At 38.9% G+C, this 17,683-nt stretch overlaps 1 protein-coding gene across 6 annotated transcripts in view; it reads right to left on the minus strand.

Moving 5' to 3' along the window:
- The window catches only part of Gk (glycerol kinase), a 73,828-nt gene that overhangs the window by 17,513 nt on the left and 38,632 nt on the right, over positions 1 to 17,683 (minus strand). For all 6 annotated transcript variants that reach the window (XM_021188837.2, XM_029534022.1, XM_029534020.1 and 3 more), the window contains 4 exons: positions 16,535 to 16,570; positions 16,057 to 16,124; positions 10,010 to 10,052; positions 9,338 to 9,418 (listed from right to left, as the gene is read on the minus strand). In XM_021188837.2, the coding sequence (XP_021044496.1) occupies positions 9,338 to 9,418; positions 10,010 to 10,052; positions 16,057 to 16,124; positions 16,535 to 16,570 (228 nt within the window). The remainder of the gene's footprint in view (positions 1 to 9,337; positions 9,419 to 10,009; positions 10,053 to 16,056; positions 16,125 to 16,534; positions 16,571 to 17,683) is intronic.

Consider the following 17,683-nt stretch of genomic DNA (forward strand, 5'->3'; position numbering starts at 1 on the left):
CATGTGATTCACTTGGCAGGAGAAGAGAACTGACTCTTAAAGAAAGCTGTCCTCTTGCCAGGCGGTGGGGGCACACACCTTTAATCCCAGCACTTGGGAGTCAGAGGCAGGCAGATCTCTGAGTTAGAGGCTAGCCTGGTATATAGAGTGAGTTCTAGGATAGAACAAAATGATAGACCATGTCTCAAAAAATAAAATAGATTTAAAACTCTCTCAGCTCCATAGTAAGTTTGAAGCTAACCTGGGGTACGTGGGATCTTGTTGAAAAGCAAACAAAACCAGTAACAAGCAGTAAAAGCATCTAAAGAGGTCAAGAAATACAGCTCCAGCAGACTGTAAAAATCAAGGTTTGGAGTGCAAGGTGACTACTGTAGAGAACTATTTCAATTAAAGCAAATGCTTTAACAACTCCAAGCCACAAAGCTCCAACATGGATCAGTAAGTAAAGGCACTGGGTCCCAAGCCTGAGCCAGTCCACAGAAGCCATACATTGGAGAGAAGTGACTCTTGGAGCTGTCCTCTGGCTTCCACACCTGCACTGTGCCATGTGAGCTCAAAGCGATCCGGTAAAGAAAGACTTGGTTTTCAGGAGAGAAGGAACGTTTTATTCTAACTGAAGGAATACAGTGAAAAAAACAACAGTAAAAAGTAGTTAAAATATGTATCTGAAACAAGGTATAGGTTTGGTATCTGTATATAATATATAGTATGGTTTAGACTTTAAAGAATTTAATAAAAATGAGATAAATCTCTTAATAGAAAAAGAATCGTGCTTGGGTTGGAGAGATGGTTGATGGTTAAGAGCATGTGCTGTTCTCCAGGACCCATGTTCAGTTTCCAGCCCCCACATCAGGTGGCTCACAACCACCTTCAACTCCAGCTCCAAGTGATCTGACAGGAGCCCTATTTTGGTCTCTGAGCATCTGCAAATACACACGCAAACACACATGGACATAAGTAAAAATAATTACATTCAGAAAAATGAGTTAGTTAAAAAGCCATGTTGTCATCTGAATTCAGAGGCAGGAGAAAAAATAGAATAGAATAGAATAGAATAGAATAGAATGTTTTGAAGCTGGACAGGAAAAGAATACAGAAGGGACCATAGATGTCCACTCATCAAGTTACTATAAATTGCATGCTAAATGCAAAGCTCCAATTTTTCAATGCATCATCTACAAATAGAAATCAGACCTAGTTCTAACTCTTAATTTTAAGACTTTGGAAAACTTAAGACATTGGTAATGGTGCACAGAAGCATATAAGCATCAACAGTTGCATGCTTCAATAGAAAATGAGAGGGTATTAAAAAAATCAAATGATAACAAGACAAGATGAATGCACACACACACACACACACACACACACACACACACACACACACACATACACGCAAACACACAAGCCCTTCCCCTCAGATGTTATTTGTGGAAAGGATCTGTTACTGGAGTCTGAGGCTTACCAGTTACAAGACTGGGATTGCTGGCCAGGGAGCCCTACAAATCCACTTATCTCTGCCAAGTACAAATCACAATGCTTAATTGTTTCTCACCTGTGCTCTGAGAATCAAACTCAGGTCCTTATGCCTGTAAAGAATGCACCTTTCAGCTCCTTGGGTACTTTGTCTAGCTCCTTCATTGGGGGCCCTGTGTTCCATCCAATAGCTGACTGTGAACATCCACTTCTGTATTTGCCAGGCACTGGCATAGCCTCACAAGAGACAGGGTCCTTTCAGCAAAATCTTGCTGGCATATGCAATAGTGAAGGGGTCTGCAACCCTGTAGGTGGAACAACAATATATACTAACCAGTACCCCCTGAGCTCGTGTCTCTAGCTGCATATGTAGCAGAAGATGGCCTAATCGGCCATCATTGGGAAGAGAGGCCCCTTGGTCTTGCAAACTTTATATGACCCAGCACAAGGGAATGCCAGGGCCAAGAAATGGGAGTGGGTGGGTAGGGGAGCAGGGCAGGGGGAGGGTACAGGGAACTTTCAGGATAGCATTTGAAATGTAAATGAAGAAAATATCTATTAAAAATTTGAAAAGAAGAATGCGCCTTTAAAACTGGGCTACAGCCCCCACAAAAATATATATTATAAAAGTCCAAAAATAATTAACAGTAGCATATATCCAGCTCCTTAATTGACATAGCTTTCATAATTCCTAATATTCATGCTCTCTGGTGATTCTCTGGTACAATGGAATCAGTGACTTGCTTCTAATTAAAGGCAGCAGAGTTATACAATGATACGTGTGATCATGAGACATAAGACCACTGCTCTTATCTTGCTGGGCACTCTCCCTCCCCTTTATCCTTTGAGGAAGCTGGAGAAGCCCCACAAGGAAAGGAACTAGACACTATAGGTGGTCTCTAAAACCTGAGAGTGGTCTCTAGCTGATAGCTAGAGAGAAAGAGAATCCCTTCCTATGAGAAGGAGCTGGACTGAATTCTGCCAAAAGCCCTTATCAGGCTGAAAGCAGATGAAATGCCAGATAAGCCCAGAGCCTCAACCCACACCTAACTATAACCTTTGAGATGCTAGCTATCCAGCACTGGGAGGCAATGAAGGAGTATTATTTCAAGTCATTCAACCTTGTACTAATATTGCTATATGTCAAATTACTGGCAACTCCAAAGGCTTCCACGTAAGAGGCACAATCTTGCACAAGAATGAAAAAAATCTCTAAAAATAGTATTAACATGGTACGCCTAAATTATACCAGTCCACATATATAGACTAGGTGGACAAAGAGACAGTTAAAGATGCTAGTGGAAGAATGCAGACGCCTCTAATGCTTATATTTAAAAGGAGAAAAGAAAAGGCTTAACATAAGATTTTGTATTGCCTATACACTTTGATGGGCTGTTAGGATAAAGGGATGGACAAAATGGACAGGTAGTCTGGCTTTCCTCTGAGTCAGCAAGTATTCCTAGAAGCTGTCCTCTGAGCTCACACATGTGTCATGGCACGCTCATGCAGCCAAGTGCTTACACACACACACACACACACACACACACACACACACACACACACACACACACACACACAAGGCCTATGTCCTAATAAGAAAATACAGAACATGGAAGTCTCAAGGCCTAAGAAAGGGCAAAGTTCAGGATTATATTACAGGCCCCCAAATGAGGCTAGTTTTATGAAACGATACTTAGAAAAAGGAAGTGGAACAAGGAAAGGGAAAGCATGGCTTCAAGACGACAGTGTCCTACAGATAGACGACAGAGGGAAGACTGACCACATAACTGCCTTCCTTTGTTCTATTTGCTTCCACCAGGAAGAAACACTTTCCAACCAGAAACGGCAGGACAAAGCAAAACAGCTTGACGTGAGACAACAGTTTCAGAATACCTTAAGGATCGTGTGCCCTGATTCCTTTCCACATAAGATGAAGTGAGAACTCAGAGATTTAAAAATGTTAGGCCTAGAATCACCGGAGAGGAACAGGAAAAAAAATCCTCCTGGCAATGAAGATTATGTAGATGTTTACATAAACATGGTCAGTCTATACTTTAAAAATGCTGTTTTGTTTTTCAACACAGGCGAAATGAAGAAAGAACTATAAAGCAGAATACACTGACATTCAATACAAAGGAACATTCATGTGGATAAGACTGGAAATGGCAGTATAGTAAGAACGCACTGCAAGAATAGTGGCTTCTGATTTATTTCTCTTGTGTGTGACAAGAAGTAGGAATGGTAGCCAGAAACTGCTTCCTCAAGAGGAAACGAGTCCAAAATGTTTGGTGCAAGACAGGGAATAAAGTCAGGCACAATGCCTGAAGCTAGAGGCTTAGGAAAAGCTCTGCTTGTGTAGGGGTATGGAAAAATAAACACTTAACTTACTAAGGGTATGCATAATGGAAGGTGCATAAAACATGTTTTAAATTCATGAAGAAATCCATAATAAAAGTTCAGCCACCAAACTCACCATCTGCAATAGAATTCATTTCAGACTGACAAAGACCTTAATATGAGTGCTAAGAATAACTGAAGAGATAAATTGGGGCATGGCTTCCATTAGAAACAAGAAGCACAGCAAATGCACACACATGCCACACACTTCTAATCCAAGGATTGGGAAGGCTTAAGTAGGAAGCTGGCAAGTGTGAATCCTGCTGGAACTACAGTGTGAGGGCCTTTCTCAAAACCAACAGGAAATTGTGACTCAAGAGAAAAAGGAAACAAAATCAGCTAGATGTGAAAAAGAACCCAAAATCCCAGTACTACAAATATGAAATGAAAGGAAAGGGACCAGCTCTAGAGCACACATAGATGAGGACATTAGTGGTCCTCTACATTGCTGTTGGGTACAGCTCCCTAAGCTACTGTGACAAAGTGGTGGCAAGATGTACTCAAAGAGACAATATGCACAATCTATGGCCTAGAGTGTCTACTCTTATAAAATGTGTGAACGTATACATGGGCATATAAATGTATGTGTATGTGTATGTATGTGTGTGTGTGTGTGTGTGTGTGTGAAGGCATATATACAAATGTTAATCTTCACTTTTTATAATATACATACACCAAAGACAATACACATACAATCCAAACTTAAATTCTAAACTGCAGTAATGAGATGAAGCAAAGAATCAGCTGTCTCTAAAGATAAGGGTAGATGTCATAAGAATAATGCCAGATCATAAGAAGCCAGACCAAAGGATGCAGGACTGAGACTCACAAGCACATGCTCATGGTTGTTTTTGTTTATTTCTCCCTGCATACTTTAATCTATCACCATCATGTACACTGTTTAAGGCTACAGATTTGAGTCTTAGAACTATAAATAAACATAGCAAATGATTATGCTAAAAGTTAGGACACTGCTCTCAGGGAATACAGAGGCTACTGTGACTGTGGGTGGCATAAATGGGTTCCTGAAAGTTGATGATGTTCTGCGACCTGACCTGAGCAGAGATTACATCATATTCTCTTTGTAATTATTTGACAAGCTGTACAGTGGATAATTCATATTTTTGTTATATATTTTATTATTCAAATCCAATTTTAAACTTAAATATATTCTATTATATTCTCTGACTCTCTCTAGACATACTCTTTTTGAGATCTATTTTTATTTTATGTGTATGGGTATTTTGCCTTCATGCAGTACCTGTGGAGGCCACAAGAGGGTGTCAGATTCCATGGGTCTGGAGTTACAGAGCCTGTGAGCCCCCATGTGGGTGCTGGGAATAGAAAGTGGGTCCTCTAAACTGATAAGCCCTCTCTCCATCCCTAATTCATATCTCTTCAGGTATTGTCTTAACATTTCACAATACAAAACAAATGGATCTTATGCATTTGTGTTTATTTTTAAGAAATAATTTGGAAATGGAAGGTAGATACTGAGTAACTCACCAGGGATGCAGCACAGAGAAACAAAGAGATTAAATATATATAAACAAGGGTAGTTAACAGACATGGAGCATGGTCTGAAAGGTTCCAATAGTCATCCAATAGCAAGTCCAGAAGAAGATGGAAGTAATGGTAGAGGAGTAATATTTGAAGAGATAATTGCTGAGTACTTTCCAGATCTGATGATAGCCTGGGATCCAAGTACCTAACAGGACAAATAAAAATAAATCCAAACCCAGGCACATCACAGCAAAACGCTAGATCACCAATGCTAAAGAAAGAATGGTAAAAGCTCTCAGGCAATGAGAGAAACAACCTGCAAAGCAACTACATTCAAAGTGACATCAGGGGTCTCATTAGTACCAAAGGCCAACTGTGCTAATTCCAATGCTCAGGAGGCAGAAGGAGAAAGACTTCTGTGGCCAGTCTGGACTATGTCTCAAATAACTAAATGCACCCTAGGGAATGTGGTAAAAAATGCTAATCTAAAAATGTATACTTTCCCCAAATGAGGAAAAAATAAGTAAAAGCCTAAAAGCAAATAGGCTTATTATCCTATATTCTTATTAAAAGAATTACACATCAAAAACACTATCAAGTTATATATATATATATATATATATATATATATATATATATATATATATGTGTGTGTGTGTGTGTGTATACATGCATATATGTATATATATATATATACATATATGCATATGTGGACATAAAAGGTATGGGAGCAAAGAAATGCTTCTAGGGCTAGGTGTGGTGGCAAATATGCATAATGCCAGCATTTGGCAGGCTGGGACAAATACCCTAGACACCAGCTTGTGATACACAGCAAGAGTAAGCCTCAAAACAAAGATACTGGATACAGAAATGTATATAATGAGTCAATCAATATTAGTTACTCTCAGTTGCAAAGAAGACTAGCAATCATTGTATGCTGAAGGAAAAAGAAGAAATAAAAACAACAACAGACTTCAACATTGCTAGCAGTTTCTAGGAGTAAAGTATTTGAAGTGTTCTTCATGGTTGGGAGATTAAAACTATGAAATTGTTATATATACTTTTAGAGATCTAGTTGAATTATATTTTTTAAATGTAAAAGAAAAAATAAGCTGGAAAAAAATCTAATCCATACTCCTCTCAAATCAGTAGGAGAAAGAAGGAAGACTCAAAACCCTGCCCGTGGGGGTTAATAGCTTCAAGTCCTTCCCTTGGCACACAGAGACAGGAGCCGTTCTAGGCTATCCACGGATATCCTAGCTCAAGAATCAAAAGGAAAAACGGAATGGGGGATAGAAGGGTAATGATAGGCATCTATAGTTTTAGTTTCTAAAGAGGGCAGAAAGTAAAGCTATAATAGTTTTGATTCCTAAGCCTACCAACAATATGTCAAATTAAAGGCATTAAGACTGTAAGGGTTGAAAACTGACAAAAAGAATTAGTACAAATTCACCAAGTTTTATCAATCTGGCATTATTTCTCTTTTTAGTTTGTTTTGATTTCTTAAAATGTTTTAAAGATATTAACTGTCAAAAATTTCAGTAAAGATAGAAAGGGGGAATCCTATCTACTGATGTATTAAAAATCTGGTTTTTATAGGGGTGTGTTCATGTGCATATTATGGCAAATAAAAGTACTTTGGATAATAGCAGAATGGCCCTGTATAACTATAACTATCTCGAAAAGAGAGAGAGAGAGAGAGAGAGAGAGAGAGAGAGAGAGAGAGAGAGAGAGAGAGAAAGAAAGAAAGAAAGAAAGAGAAAGAGAAAGAAAGAATGCCCTAGATTAGATGAACTGTACAGTTTTGTACAAATACATGATGGAGCAGGCTTGGCTTGAGAAAGAGAATACTTTAGCATATGCTCTAAGGACCAAAAGTATAAAGAAGTTATTAAAATAAATTAAATATGTTTTCAGGCCAGAATAGCAGAGCAATGCTTATGGTAAGAGAAACACAAATCATATTGTTGAGTACATCCTTTTCTCTCTAGAAAGATTGGCGACTTGGAATGAACGTTCAAAACGACCAAGCATATGAGTGAGGCCAGGTCACCCAGGCAGTTTAAACTGGATGATGGAGATTCAGACAAACAGAAAGCTGCCTCCTAGCATATGGAGATATAACAGATGGCCTAGATCCATTTCTAGGGATGCTACTAAGAAATAGTTTATAAGTAAGTGTGGTGGTAATGTCTATAATTCCATCATTCAAAAAGGAAAGTCAGGAGGAAGAGAAGTTATTCATCCTTATCTATATAGCAAATTTTAGACCTGCATGCGATACACAAGACCCTGTTTCAAATTTTTTTTAAAAGGCTCAGATTTTCTATCTTAAAACAGAAGCTTGGAGGAAGGCTCTTATTGAAAAGAAGACGAGAGAAAGATTTCATATTGGGTGACATTGGAAGAAAGGTAGGTGACCCTGCTCTAGAGGCCCTTCCCCCCAGATCTAAAATACCTAAAATTCTGTTTCTCATGCATGGTCAAACAAAACATATTAATAGTACTACAGATGCTGCTATAATTACTGAAAACTCCCAAAACATCCATTTTTTCATATGAGCAATGCCATCCTGAGTGGTCTCCAAATTGGGGACTAAAGGAGAAAAGGAGTTCATGGGATTTTAAATTCTGAGAAGTGTTAAAGTAACTTTAATATACAGATGCCTTTGTGTAAAGAAAAGGGTTGAGAGTGTTGTGGATATAGTTTAGTCATAGGGCATTTGCCTAGCAGGTTCAAGGCCCTAGGCTCAACCATCAGTGCTATGAAATAAGGGACATAGTTTGGGAAGAGAGATTGCAGTGCTTATGGGAAGGGGTAGAAAAACTGGACTAATGTTTATCACGCTGTAGGCCTAACAGTGGAGAAAATGTTTTAATTATGACTAGCAGTCAAAGCCCTTAACTAAATTATCATCAGACATTCTAAGAAATGAGTCCCAGTAAGTTACCAGGTAGTCCTTCCAATATTAGGTACACAGTGTTAGGGACATAGCTCAGTGATAGACACCTCCTAGAGGCCATGGATCCAAACAGTCCATTTAAAAAGATCCAGAGTTGACTGTATACACATGATCGTAAGACACATGTCTGTTTTTACAAGAAATATTGCTTCTGTGACTCTACACCAATATTTTGCTCTTTGTTTCTTTCTTTTTGTGATGCTGGAGCCTGAATCTAGGATTCATCTAGAGCCTTGAGGATGTTAGACAAAGTACTCCATCATTGAGCTCTGTACCAACTCCTTTAACGGCTCTGTACACACCTACCTTGTACTACAGCTTTAGACCGATAAGGTTCTATTACAATTTGTAAATGTATCTGAAACAGATGTTTCTCAGGATAAATGGGACAAGTCACCTCTCTTTGTTTCCCACATCCATATGTAACACAATACTAATGGAGACACAAGTGAAGAAGAGTTGGTCCGCCTCTCTGTGCCCAGTGATCCACTACAGAACCCTGGGGCGTTTCAGTCACTAACAGAAGCTTTTAAGCTGACAGAATCACTAAAGTCTGACAATCTCATCATTAAACACTAAGGATAGAAAATTTTAGGTTTATACAACAGGTAAATAATATCCCCAAGGTGACAACATCAATTGGTACCCACAATGGAAGCGATTACCATCTTGTCTCATGGGAGCCTTGACCCCTAGTTTAATCCAAGGTTCTCTCTACCCAATCAAAGTCCAAACCACTTGGCTATTTTTTGAGTCCTATATATTAAAATGTGTGAGAAAAGATGTTAGAAAACATGGTAATTGTTCCAGGTGTGGTTGTTCATGGCATTGCAGAGGGAGAAGAATTGCCATAAGTTTAAGGTCAATCGGAAAGACAATACAGAGCTCTTGGACAGCCAGGGATACAAGATCCTGTCTCAAAATAACACCTCTCCCCACCATTTTCATGCACTTTGTTTGAATGTATGTCATAACATCTGTACTGATTGAAAAGAACTTACTTCCAATGCATAATACACAGGTTTGTCTCTGCCAAGTTTATACGCTACAGTTGTCAGAAGGCCATGTTCAGAAAATACACACTGTAGGAAAGAAAAACAAAGATTTTAGTGTGGAAAAAATGTAAAGGATAGTATAAATACTTTTTTGGTTGTTATTTTTGACACAAAGTTTTACTGTGTTAAACTGGTTAGCCTAGAACTCGCTAGACTAAGCTTGTCTTGAACTCACATTGATCTGCCCACCTCTGCCTCCCAAATTCTGGGATTAAAGGCATGTGCCACCATGCCCACTTAAAATAGATGTTTATTCATAATAATTCTATTAATAAAATGATTAAAAGTAAGTCTGAGTCATTGGTAATAAGAACACACTCAGACTCATCATTCTTTGTTTCAAACTGGATTTTCAGGAAGAATCTGACATGGTACTAAGTCTATATTTTCCATTAACATGATCAAAAGAACACATACAGAATTTAAAAAAGCATAGAAGGCCTCTTATTAGAATCACTCAAATTTTATGATTTTTCTATCATTTCAACTGAACCAAGTTAAACCAAGATAAAGATTAAGTAAAAGATGAAGGCCCCCAAAGCAAATTAATAGTGAATTATATTCAAGTATTATAAATAAGAAGACTTTCATCAATCTGAATTCAAAAGAAAAACCAACCTTATGGCCCGTGTTACACAGTAAGAAGCACCCTGTTCCATACCTATAGGTGGAGGCAGAAAGAACAGCTTGACAATTTTATCAAAAGCAAATAGCAAATGATCAAAATTGACATTTTACTTAGTATAACTAAAGTCATTTCATGAAAAGTACTGAAAGCTAAAAAACATCACACACTAAATCCTCTTTAAGAATATTTAAAAAGTAAGTCTAGGAGGAAATGTTGAGAGCAATTTGTGGGGGAAATGCAGGCACAGAATTTAGCACTTAGTCAGTCATAGGCCAAAGGCTGTGTTTGTAAAATATGACTGGAGAAGCACCATGACTAATAGCCATTCACCAATAGAATTGGCTAGCTTAGCTCTGTCACTAATAACAGCTATAGACTGAGAAACACCACTAGGTTCTGGCAGGGTGAAAGGCAGAACATGGAATAGCAGAAAAGGTAGCTCGAAAGTGAAGACAAAAGTGACATACAAGGGAAAAGCTATTTAAGGCTCACTGATCTCATTCTCTCTGCAGGGCCATCATGTATTCCAACCGTGGTGGGATAATCAAAATCAGGACTCAGCACAGTTGATATGAAAGAACTGAATTTCACGGCAGTCTTATTAGCATAAGCTTTGGACTCAGCCACAAGCCAAAAAAAATTATGGATAGTTTTGACTTGTGTATGGAAGAGCAGTTACTAACTCCAACTGATACTAGCAAGGGTCACAGAGAAACAGTTTTGAAGTAGGCAGGGATAACAAGGCTGCTCCAGCCACAATTGACTCTGCCTGTCTGTGGTAGTTTAAATAGGAATCCCCCTCTCCCCAACTTCCCCCCCCCCCGCTGGACCAACAGACTCATATGTTTGAATGCTTAGTCATACGGAGTGGCACTATTAGGAGATGTGGTCTGATTAGAGGAAATGTGTCGCTGGGGGTGGGCTTTGAGGTTTCAGAAGCTTAAACTAGGCCCAGTGGCTCTCTTCCTGTTGCCTACAGATCCAGATATAGAATTCTTAGCTCCTTCGCCAGCACCATGTCTGCCTGTGTGCCACCATGCTTCCCACCATGACAATAATTGTCTAAACCTCTGAAACTATAAGCCAGCCTCAATTGAATGTTTTTCTTATTAAGAGTTGCTACAGTCTTGGTGTCTTTCCACAGCAATAGAAACGCTAAGACACTGCCTGAGTCTGGAAATCCTGCCCCACAAGTCTTGCTCCTATGCCTTGTATAACCATGGTTTTAACTGTGTTGGTGACATTCTAATAGTGCCTCATCTCCATGCTGGCAGAAAGATGATGGAAGAATCTATTACTATTATCCTATTGGCTTCATTGTTCTTGGGTAAGAAACATAAGCCAAATGCATTTTTCCCTGATAAATATTTTCTTCATACAATATTATTATAAGTAAGGTTTATCTAGAAATATTCTATTTCTTTCTAAGTGGATTTTTGGCTTACTAAATGAACAGGTGACACACCCGAGAGGTATGGGATTACTGAATACTTAAGTTTGTAGAAACACTTGTCAAATACACTAAGTATAGGGAATGCATTTACAAATTAAAGCACATGAGTTACAGTCCGTTTTTACTGCCCCATCACTAAAATAGAAGCTTATTATCTCTCCATGCTTTTTTTAAAATGAAGCTGAGTTGGGATTTTATTAAAAGTACAAAGAAAGGCACTCAAGAAAACAATAAAACCGTGCCTAAGAGTACGGATGTGGGCTTTTCAAAGAAGAGTTGCAGTTTACTGGAATACATTTTCAACGCAGGTTTTACGCTTTTCTTTATTAGACTGTATTGACCTGGTTGACCTGGAACTTGTTATGTTAACTAGGCTGGCCTTGGAACTCTGAAACTGTAAACTAGCCCCAGTAAAATATTTTCTTTTCATAAGAGTTGTCCTGGTCACAGTGTCTCTTCACAGCAACAAAACCCTAAGATGCTCCCTAAGCTTGCATTTCCTGCCCAATGAGTCTTGCTCCTACGCTAGATCTCCCTGCCTCTGCCTCTTAGAGTGCTAGGTAGGATTAAAGACCTGTGACAACACAGCTGACAACAGGGGCTGGAGTAGAGGCCCAGCAGTGAAGAGTACTTGTGCTTTCTTGGAGGATGAGGTTTCTAATCCCAGCACCCACAACCACCTACAACTCCAGTTCCAGCTTACTGGATGCTCTCCTTTGACTTCCATGTATACCAAGCACGTGTGTTGTGCAAACATATATGTGGGCAAAACACATAAAACCACTTATACTTAACTCACTTCGCATGTCCTTGTGTGTATAATACATAACTTTACAGTACCACAAATGTGGTTTAAACCCAAACTGTTTTACTGGACCTTTTCCTTACACCTAGTAATCCTAACCCTCTGTCAGTCCCTGGGTCTAGACCTTACAACTAATTCTCCCTTGGCTATCTGCAGTGCCCTGTGAATCCCTGTAGTCTCCCTTTCTGTCCTCATCCTTGGAGTCTGTAGTATGAGGGTAAAATGGCTCATACCACAGGTTCCTGTCCTCTAGCTTTTCCTTGCGCTGACCTAAGACTGTCATCATATTAACTGACAACTCCAGTCACACCTAAGCACCAGATCATAAATGTTCAGAAGTTATCCATTACCTATCAAGTAGAAAAGAAGAAAAGGAAACAACAAACAGACAAAAATCTTGGCCTGGAATTTACAGCTCTACAGAATGTTTATGGTGTGAATGAAATATCCCTTATTAGCTCACGATCTGATCATTTGGTCCCCAGCTACTGGGGCTATTTTGGGACGTTGTGGATGCTTTGGAAGATAAGGCCTAGCTGGAGGATATACATCACTGGATGTGTGCCTTTGAGGGCTATACTAAGTCCTCAATCTACTGTCCTCTGATTCTTCCTCCTGTCTGCCAGGATGGGAATTTCGCCAAGATATGTTCCTGCCACTATATTGTTCCTCTAAATACCACCTACCCTGACAGCTCTGTTTTTTTTTTTTTTTTTTTTTTAATGCTGAGTACCTCAGGCTGATGTGGAACTCACCACTTAGCACAGACTGTCTGCCAAGTGCCTGGAATACAAGCCAAGCCCCAGGGCTTATGTTGTCTCATTTTCAACCATTTTCCTACCCTAATGTTCTCTTCATTCTCTATACTAAACCTTCCTAGTTGTATCCTTATTAAGTGTCTGCTGCACTCTCCAGCACTGCTCATTCTAGAAAACATCACGGTTTTTTATACTGCGGGAATCAAGTCTAGGGTGATTGTTCTGTGATTTTTCTGGCCTTACTTCGAAAAGCCCATGACATTTATTGCAATGTTTCTTATGTCATAGGTACTACATAATTATTACCTAACTTCAATTAATAACTTACACATTTGGCAGACCATGGCAAAGAGAGAACGGAACAGTAGAGAGGGACATGAAAGCTATTTTACTGGGTCCCTATTATATATGCACACTGTGCTAGCTAATGGACTTACAGAGATAGCATCTGATTGACAAGCAGTGTTCCTGGCAGAGGAGGAAAGGGGAAAAAACCAGCCTACTTTTCTGTAACTCCTGATTCGGTTGCTGGAACCCTGATTCAAAGAAAATGTTTCCACACTTAATGTTGACTCAAGTGTTCCTTCATAACCTGAGGTCAGCACAACCTACAAAGAATTTTCATATATCCTCTTCCAAACAATCTTTCATTCGAATAAGGTCAACCTTCTCACATAAGGGAGGCTGGTCCTGCTGAATTACAATAACATTTATTTTAGGACTGCAAGGTCTTTCATTATTTGTAGAAAACGAACTTAATTGCCTAAGTCAAAAATAAAGAACTCATCATGGTAGTGTGTGCCTGCGATCCCATCATTATTTCCCCAGAACTAGGGATATAAGGACAGGAGTACTGCAGTAAGTCTAAGGACAGACTGAGCTACATGAGACCTTGCCTGAAAGGGTGTGCTGACATGTGCCTATAATCTTAACACCTGGGAGACTGAGGCAGAAGGATGATGAGTTTCACAGCAGGCCGAGATGCAGTGCAAGGTCCAGGCAAAGGGTCTACACAGCAAGGCCCTATCTCCCAACAACAACAACTACAACAACAATAATAACAACAAATCCAAAACAACAAACTTTAAAAATAAAACAACAAATCTAAACCAACTAACAAAAATCCTTGATGACAGAATTAGGAAAACCTCATTTAAAAAAACAAAAACAAAAACAAAACAAAAAAACCCATTAAGGATACAATCTTCTAGCCCACAGAATCAGCTGACCAGGGCTCATGGGGGTTCAGAGAGATCAGGAAGGATGTAGGGATCTGAACTAGGTCCTTGCTACGGATGTGTAGCTTGGTGTTCTTATGGGAATACTACCATGGGAGAGGGGAGAGAGACATAGACACTGTCCCTGACTCTTTTGCCTACTGGTGTGACCCTTTTCCTTCTACTGGGTTGCCTTGTCCAGCCTCGATCAGATGGTATATGCCCAGTCTTATTGTAGCTTGTTATGCTGAGTTTGAATGATTTCCCTGGGAGGCCTACTCTTCTCTGAGGGGAGGAGGAGCAAGATGAGGGTGGGGGTTGGGGGGTGGTAGTGGAGGATCTGGGAGAGACTGCGGAAGGGGAAACCATAGCTAGGATATAATATATAAGACAAGAATAAAAGAAAAAAGCTGGGCTGGAGAGATGGCTCAATGGTTAAGAGCAATGGCTGCTCTTCTAGAGGTCAATTCCCAGCAACTACATGGTGGCTCACAACCATCTGTAATAGGATTCTATGCCCTCTTCTGGTGTGTCTGAAGATAGCAACAATGTACTCACATAAAATAAATACATAAATAAATAAATAAATAAATATTTTTTAAAAAGCTATAAGTACAGTAAACAGTTAAAAAAGCAAACAAATATTTAAAAAATATAAAACAAGGGTGGGGGAAGATACAGTCTTACCATATGTTTATGTACATATTTTCTATACAGGGCAGACAGTAAATCATAGCCACAACAAAGTCTAGAATCACAATTAAGTAACACAATGAATTGATGTACAAATATTATGCTTCTGACTAACTAGCTTCATGACACTACATGAATTAATTATTCTCTCCAAATCTTAGTTATCTGACTTATAACATAGGAAAAGTAGGATTCCCAAATAATAGGATTAATGTAGATTGAGTGATATCTCAAGTATATGGACCATTACATACAACACAATAGCCATTTTCTGAGCATGTATTTTAATTGTCACTATTATTTCATCTCTTGGAATATATTGTTTCTGCCACTCAATATATGAAATGCGGTAGGCACTTTTTAATAACTAATTAAGAGAAAAGAATAGAAGAAAAACATTATTAAGTTTTCTTTTCTTTCATTCTTACTGCTCAGTGAACTGCATTAAATATCCTATAAAAATATATTTTTGAAAAACCTAAGCAGGATAATACACTGAAAATTATCTTTATTATGACTTTTCCCCATTTTTTCACAATTCCCATCCATCAATCCCATCGACCTAGCTTTTTTAAAAAAGAAAAGAATATGGCCTTGGGGTAAAACAACAAACCAAACGCCTGAAACATGGGACACTGTGATGGGAGAATTTTCAGGGAATTTGTGGCCAGTCTTCAGCTACCTAGTTTGAAATTCTCTAGGTTAGAGTCAGGTCCTATCTCAAAAACACCAAAACCAAATTAAAAATAAAAGACATAATCAGACATAGGGATGTGGTTGATTTGGCAGAATGCTAGCCAACATGCATGAGGTCCTGAGTGCAATCCCCAGTGTGGCATAAAACCAGGTGTCCGGTGTCCTGGCATAGGACAGTGAATCCAGTAATTGAGTCAGAAAGATCAGGGATTTCAGGCCATCTTGGGCTGTATAAGACTGAAGGCAGAGAGAAAAAAGGGGAAACGGGGAGAAAGGTAGAAATGAATTGTAAATACAATGTGTATCTCCACACTGAAGTGACTAATGTGTTGCCTTTTAGCTAAGCTTTTAAAGCACCAGGAGATAGGAGTAAACAAAACAACCTTGTTTCTTAAGCCAGTTCTCTTAAACTCACGTGTTTTTGGCCTGTCCATCCTGGAAGCACATTTGTCCCACCAAAGCAGCAGACTGGTCCCCCAAACACTAAAATTATAAATGACAATGAAAAATAAAAAATACTGAGATATTACTAATTTCCTTTCCTGAAGAACCATAGGTTTATTTTTGTGTCCTTTAATTTATCAAGGAGTGAACTATCTATGCCTTACATTTCTTCCCATTAGGATTTCACCCATTTATTAATCAAGATAAGTCTCTCTCTCTCTCTCTCTCTCTCTCTCTCTCTCTCTCTTCCTCCTCCTCCTCCTCCTCCTCCTCCTCCTCCTCCTTCCTCTTCTCCCTCCCCAATCCCCTTTCTGGAGACACAATCTCATGTAACCCAGGCTGGCCTCTAACTCATTATGTGGCTGACTTAAAGAGAAGGTAAACCACAACAATGTAGGATAGGGGTAGGGGTGGGGAGTGACAGGAAGATATTTGGTGCTAATACTTACCCCAGATATTGGCACACCTTCCAAGGCCCCAGCTTTCTGATAAAATTTTTTAAAAAGGGATTAGGAACAGCCACAAAAAACTTGGCTCTAGTAACGTAACTTTAATAGTAATGATCAAGAAGAGCAACATGCCAAAGGAGGTGTGCAGACAAGACAAAGCAAGTGTTTCAACTACATGAGCAGGACACAGACAGAGACTAGAAGTGTTCATAGAGTAACAAGAAAAGATAGGGCATTGGAAAAGGAACATAAAACACTAGACTAGCAGTCAGGAGACTCAGGCTCTTCTTCTGGTTAGTTAGTGTTAGGCCATAAGCAGTCTGCTGAATCATGCTACACAATTTATTTACAAAATGACAACTGGGCTATGTGATCGCAGATCAAAGTTAGTGCTTTGATGTGCTTGCTGCTATTATTGAACAACCAATAAATTTTAAAATAACTACTAGCATGGAACATAGTTTCCGGAAGGCTGTATTTTATCAAGTAACTTCTTTCTACTCAAACTACTTTTAAGAAACAAGAGTGCTTAGATTTCAGATGTTTGTTCAAAGAGAGTTTAACTTAGACAAGTAACAATTAAATTATCAATGCTGATTTATTTTTATTTCAACCAGTATGGACAATAAGAAGCAAAGTGAGATTTAGGTGGTTGGTTGCCAAAACTTTATAAAACAGTTTTTGAAAAAAAAACATATTACAAGGCCAAGGATATATCTCAGTACTACAGCTCTTGCGTTCTGGTCTCTGGGTCTAGTTCCCAGAGACCACAGTAGGGAAAATATTACCAAAGAGCAATTTGTGCTGACATTAAGGGATCAGAGGAATTAAGAGATGTGATTCCTAAAGTAAGGATGATGTACCAGAAAGAACCCTAAGTGGAAAACTTCACATTGACTCCTTTGCCTACCATTTGTTAGCAAATGGCCCTGGAACCTGTAGTGCCCTAGTCATTAACATGAAGACAGTAACAATCTTATTCCCATGAATTTTTGATAGTACAAAACACCATATATATATATATATATATATATATATATGGTGTCCAATAGCAAAACGGAAAATGCTCTGTATATTCTTACTATTACTTCCCTTCTTTCATGCTCTCTAATTAAAGACTGGCTATTTTTCAAGGCTGGATTTTAGTGC

The sequence above is a fragment of the Mus pahari genome, chromosome X (assembly GCF_900095145.1).
Source record: "Mus pahari chromosome X, PAHARI_EIJ_v1.1, whole genome shotgun sequence".
NCBI lineage: Eukaryota > Metazoa > Chordata > Mammalia > Rodentia > Muridae > Mus > Mus pahari.